The 6,136-nt window shown below is 52.7% G+C and overlaps 1 protein-coding gene across 1 annotated transcript in view; it reads right to left on the minus strand.

The window, feature by feature from the left end:
- Positions 1-6,136, minus strand: part of LOC104278317 (alpha-1,6-mannosylglycoprotein 6-beta-N-acetylglucosaminyltransferase B-like) — a gene marked incomplete at its 5' end in the record, with an annotated part of 14,297 nt that overhangs the window by 2,536 nt on the left and 5,625 nt on the right. The window contains 1 exon segment of the mRNA XM_009875253.1: positions 4,785-4,901. Within this exon segment, the coding sequence (XP_009873555.1) occupies positions 4,785-4,901 (117 nt within the window).

Raw genomic sequence — 6,136 nt, forward strand, 5'->3', positions numbered from 1 at the left:
TCCCCGCGGGAAAGAGCGTTGCCACGAGGGCTGTGTTGCTGATGCAACCCCTCCGGAACAAATTATTTTCTAAGGAACTCTCTGCTGCCCTGGGAAGGCAGCTTTTCCACACTCCGTTATTTTTCCAGAGAGATACGACATGAGCTGCAGGACGTCCTTGCATGGAAGGGGCTGGTCCCAAAAATCCCCTTCCCCCTGTGCGTCTCTGCAGAGTTTCATGAAAAAGAAGGATTATAAACAAAACCACCCCAAAGACAGTTCAAGCAGAGAACGATTTGTCTATTTTTTGAGCTCTGCACCTCCAAAATAGCTCTCTCTTTTGAAGTACCCATCAAACCCAAGCTTAAAGGCTCAGTCTGCTGAGAAGATCCCTCTAAGCATCTCGCTGCCATAAATATCCTACCTGAGATCTCAGCCAGGCTGGAAATCACAACTGCTCCACCTAATTACAGATGTGCACGCTAATGAGGGCTGACACCCATCTTGCCTCTGAATCGCTGGTGGGTGCTCAGTTAACTGGGGCAGAGTCCTCCACAAAGCCAAACTGCCCATCTCGGTCACATAAAGCCCGAGCCGGGCTGGGGGCTGGGTGCCGATACGGTAACCTCCCCTTGCTCAGCATCACCAGTATCACCTCACCCCTGCTTTCATGGCTGGGGGCTTCTCCTGGGACCAGGCACGGTGTAGATGTAATTCTCTAAAACAGCCTCTAATTCACCTCAAAACACCGCTGCGGTGGGCTGCAGCACATCCATGGTGGGGTGCAGGCACAAAAACTCCTTTTGCACTTGCATTATGTACCTGGGAGGGATGCTCTGGGTGCAGCCTCTCCTGGGAGCTCTGTCAAGTCCCAGCCCAGTGCAGCTCCCCCTCCTCCAGCCCTGACATCCCCATGTGCCCCGCTCTGCCCATAGGGGCACCCCCAAAAGCTCTCACTCCTCCCCTCTCCCAGGCTTGTTAGGATTCAGCTCGTGCGCCCAGGACCAAGCGAAAATGGCAATTTTGAGAAGATAATTGGTTAATTAAAATCTGACAGGCTTGGCCTCCTCTTCACAGCCACACGGTTAATGCCGCTCCCCGCACCGGGAGCTCAAGATCCTCCCAGAGCCCTGGCAGTGAGGAAGAGGAGGACGATGAAGAAGACTTCAAGGTGGGGGCCACTGCATCCCGCTGTGCCACAGGAGGGAGCGGAGGGGCCAGTGAAGATGGACTTTGCCATCTTTTCCACTGGGCATGGCGGGGAAACATGGGGCCAGAGCTCTCCAGCTCCCTCGGCCAAACAGGGACCTACTGGTGCCCCACGGGGACATCGCAGTGAGAGCCCTGGGCTTACGGCCTCTGGCAGGAATCCCAGAGCTGGAGGGAGCAGTAAGTCTCCCTTTGATCGAAAGGAAAAGAAAGGAGAAACCGAATGCAAACATCATCAGACAAATAAGGAGAAAAATAATGCAATTCTCTGCCGGCACATAACAGCAGGCTGGGAACACGCTAACCAGCTATTTTCACTGGGATGTTTAATACACCACTCTTTCAAGCATAGTCTGAAATGTATAATTTTCCATTATATTCCTGTATGTTTGACTTTAATATAACGAAGCCTTCTCCCTTCACTACCCCAGAATATTGGGTCTATTAAATTGCTTGTGTGAGGGACTATTTCTGATAATGGAAAAAGCTGGGTGCCAAGCAACTGGTGGTGCTTGTAAACTTCTCTCCCTCTCCAGCCCCTAACCCCTGGCTAACGGCCGCCATCCATCACCGGGACAAGCCTCCCGGCATCGTCCTTCCCAGGGGGACGCCACGTGTCTCTTGGCCCTGCACGACTGTGCCAGGATTTGATCTCTGCTGTAGAGGGCTTCAGTGCTTCCAGGATTTCAATTTTCCTTATAAACAGGTGACAGGGGCGAGAACCCCAAACCGCTCCAGGGAGCGGATGAACAGCAGAGGTATTGGATGCCAAAAAACCTTTCCCAGCAATCGCAGGGTGATGTGGAGCAGGTGCCACCTCCAAAAGGACACGAGAGGAGAGTAAAACGGTTTTTCTCAGGGGAAAAAAAACCCAAATATCCCAAACCCAAGCCACATCCAAGCCATGACTGGATCCCTCTCCAGAAGGATGAGGAATCTTTCAAGCAAATCTAGGTTGACAAACGACACTGGCTGAAACTGAATCCTTTAGGTTGGAAAGGCCCCTTGAGACCACTGAGTTGAACCATTTGCGCTAATTTATTTGCACAAACAGGGCAGCCAGCCCTGCTTCAGACAGGACAAGGGAAGCTCCGTCAGCCCAGCCAGGGCAGGGCTGGAGGAGCAAGCAGGGCACCTCCCTCCCCAGAGCTCTGAATGTCTGCAAACAGAGGGGAAAAAAAAATAAAAATAAAAAATCTGTTCCAGGTCAGTTTTCAATTTCCAGTATTTCCATCCACCAAGGAAAGGGAAAACGCTGTGTTTGGGGTTCGGCAATCTGTTGGGGATGGTGAAGCAAAGGGAGACGCATCCTTTCGGATACGAGCCTTCCTTTCAAGAAAGCAGCAGCAGATTTTCAAACAAAGGCAGGCAGATGGGAAACAAAACCATTTCATTCCAGTAATGTTGAAATGTTTGGATTGAAAAAAAAATAAATATATGGTGGTTGTTTTGAAACACAGACAAACATGTTAGATACTCCGATAACAACACATCCCATTTTGCCTTGCGGGGATAGAAAAGTCAGTAAAATAGTTTCTCCAAGCTCCAGTACCTGGCTGGGAATAGCAACACTCAACTGCCTGGCTGCTGGCTTTCTGCCGCTCCTCCCACTAACGCCCTTGCTTTCCACTCCTGCTGTGCCAAACAGTATTTTAAAGACAAGATACCAAGGGATTCCTGAAGCCAAATCCCATAACAAGGCTTTTAAACCTGTAAGGTAGGTCAATTTTTAGGCTTAATTGCCTCGACAACATCCCTAACAAAGCAGGCCTTTCTATTTAAAAGAATAAAAGGAGGGGGGTTAAAAAAAGGAAAAAAAGAGGGGGAGCGCGGAGGAAGGAAGTGACTGTAAGTTATTCACACTCCTTCCCTGCTCAGCTTTGAGAGGATTTATACAACATCCTTAAAAACCCCCGGAGAGGTGAGTTGTGAGATGAACCCTGCGCGCTTCGTGGTGGGAAGGACTAATTTCCCTCCCGAGCGACTGCACGTTTGCAGCGCAAGTGGGATGTCAGCAGCTGGTTTTACTCACTTGAGGCAAATTCAGCACTTCAGCCTCCTAGCAGCCGGGGGGTAATTACAGAGGTTGGGGAGGGTGGTGGGGTCCCTGGTCCCACAGGGGTTGGTGGTCCCGGAGCAGACAGACCTAACGTGACCCTCATCAGCTGCTCCTGCCCGCTGCCCATCACACCGCCAAATTCATTCTTAAAATCCTTTTTTCTTCTTTTATTTTTAACCCAATTGTCATTAAGCATCTAAATGACCCGGTGCAACGCAGCTGCTCACAAGCCAGCGGAGCTCTTCTCCTCGCCCTCATTTTTCAATTATTTTAATAGCAGGGCAGCACCAGGCTGCACTAACTTCTTTCTAGAAAAACTGAAAATTTCCTTCTCTTTCCTAAAACAGTGACCAGCAGCTCCCAGCCACGCACCCACAGCATCCCTCTTGCTTTGGGGCCATCTCTCCAGCCCTGACAGAGGAGGGTCAAGCACTGACAGCTGGCCCGGCAGCATAGCAGCAGGGATGTAATTATTTTTAATTTAATTTTATTCGAGACACCAGAATGAACGGGCAAAACAACAACTGTTTAGCCAAGTTGGGTTTGTTGGGTCTTTGCAAACTTGGAGAGAAAATGAGCATGAGGTAAAGAGCTGCAGCAAACACCCACGGCACGGTGCAAGACCCGGTGTGGCCACATCGGCTCAACAAAGTCCCCAGACTGCCAGGGACACCCACTTCTGCAGCCTCTAATGCAAGGAAAAGCAAGGATGACACCTCTCTGCCCAGCATCACCCCTTTTCACCCCAAAATCACCTCCACCACCCCGGTGAAACCCTCACAGAGCCCCGGTCCCACAGCGCATCACTGTCCTCACAGAGAGGTGGCTTATCCTAAGCGAGGCCAATTGCCAGCAAAACAGAGATCAGCACTTTTCTCCCCCTCCAGGAAAACTGACAGCTTGAAAGGCTCCTGCCACAGGGCAGGAGGTAAATATTCATGAGGGAGCGTTGCCAGGGTGGGTGCAGCGGGAGCTGCCTTCCCTGGAGGTCCCCGCATCCCTCCCCCCCGCATCTTTCCATCCCTTCATCCTTCCCAGAAGCAACTCCTGGAGCTATTCCGATTGACTCGCTCAATCCCAACGGTAACGAGGAACAGCGAAAGGGGGGAATGGCAGGCGCAGAGGATGGCAGCTGTCTGGGTATTTGCAGAGAGATGCTCTCTGGGTTTATCTTTGCTTCACCCAGCACTGCCACACAACCTCAGCCTCCTGGTCCCAAACCTCATCTCCCTTTTCTCAGCTTCCCCTCGCTCCAGCTCTGCCCTGGAGATTCCCAGGGTATTCCTCAAAGGCATGGCGCTGACCTGGGCAAACGGATACGAAGCTTGGTATCAAGCAGGGTGAAAGCATGAGTCCCCCTGAAGCTGCAGGAGAAGAGGATTTGTGCCTTTCCCGTGCAAATGATTTCCAAGAGGCAGCAGGGAAGGAAAAGCAATTAATGCTCCAAAGGAAGAACCAGCACCAGCGACTGCCGACACCACCGATCCTTGCAAACCCAGTGGCAGGGAGATCGCCCGCCACCTCCTCCGAGCCGTACCTGGGTCCTCATGATGGTTTTGATAGCAGCTTCAAACTCTTCGGAGTTATTGTAGTCGACAGTCCAGACATGCGGCTTCCCGATGAAGTCTTCGGCGTACGGGTGTTGGGAGGACACCTAAAGCACAGCGGCCGAGCTGGTTTTTGCAGTCCCGGCCAGAAGGGCTGCCATCTATCACGATGGCAGGGAGGAGCAGCTCGGACACGTTGGAGTTTAACCCACCGCACACAGGGACGTGTTGGAAAAAGGTTTCCTCCAAACCCACCTGCCCCCCGCCCTGCATTAGGCTGATGCTCTAAAATCCCTGCTGGGTTGGGATGCCCCATTCCCACCAACACCACAGCTGCCCCCGCAGCCCTGAACACCTCCATCGCCGTAACACGGGCACAAATTAACCCGACCTGAGCCACTGATGGGCCTGGAGTGGGAAATGTAGACCACAACAGCAAAAGGTCTGTGAAAGCGCCAGGTCTGCCAGCTCCAGAAACAAGGCAAAGAGAAAATCCATCGCCACCAAAGGCTGGGAGAAAACGGTGCTGGCAGCTGCATCGCCCGGTGCCGCAGGCAGCCCCACACATCGGTACCCCACAGCCAGCTGCCTCTCACCAGGCAATTTTGGGGGATCTTCCTCTTTTGTTCCAGCCCCTGAGCTGCCTCTTCAGCTCCACGCTGCTGGGAGGCAGCCAGAGCCCAGATCTCCTCTCAGGAAGGGAGGAGAGAGGCTGCTGAGCAGAGGAGGTGTTTCGGGGGCACGGTGAAGCATTGCAGAAGGGCCTGAAAACCTGCCAGCTGGAAGAGGAGAGCAGTGCATTCTCTGCATTTTCACCTCCAGCCTGCCATCCTTTCCCAATTTCTTTTTTTTTGCCCACAGATTGATCACCTCCTTCCCCTCTGGCATATAAACACCCTGAGGCATTTCACAGCCCTTGGCTGCCCTCCCGGCTCTGGGCTGAAGTACAACCACAGCACCCACCTGGGACGGGGGCTAATACCGGGGGCTCATCACGGGGGTGCACAGGACAGACCCAGGGCTCCAGGACAGCCCAGTGCCCCCCACCCCGTGACGGACGCCGTCGAGCAGGGCTGAGCTGCACAGCCCCCCAGCAAAGCCCTTCTCAGTAGAAGCCGGCATTGCACTACATTATCCACTTTATTAATAATAAAAGAGGCCATTTTCTCAACCCTTTAACTTTTAAAGAGTTCCTGCTTCGCTTAGATTGAATTCCCAGTGACAGGCAAGCCTGGGAGGGATTTTGTACCCTTGCAACACCACAGAGGTCCCCGTGTCCCTCTGGGTTTACAGAAGGACAGACAGGGGAGCATCACCCCGGTTTGTGAGCAGGGTACGGGGT

This window comes from Apaloderma vittatum, unplaced genomic scaffold, assembly GCF_000703405.1.
Source record: "Apaloderma vittatum isolate BGI_N311 unplaced genomic scaffold, ASM70340v1 scaffold22958, whole genome shotgun sequence".
Taxonomy (NCBI): Eukaryota; Metazoa; Chordata; class Aves; order Trogoniformes; family Trogonidae; genus Apaloderma; species Apaloderma vittatum.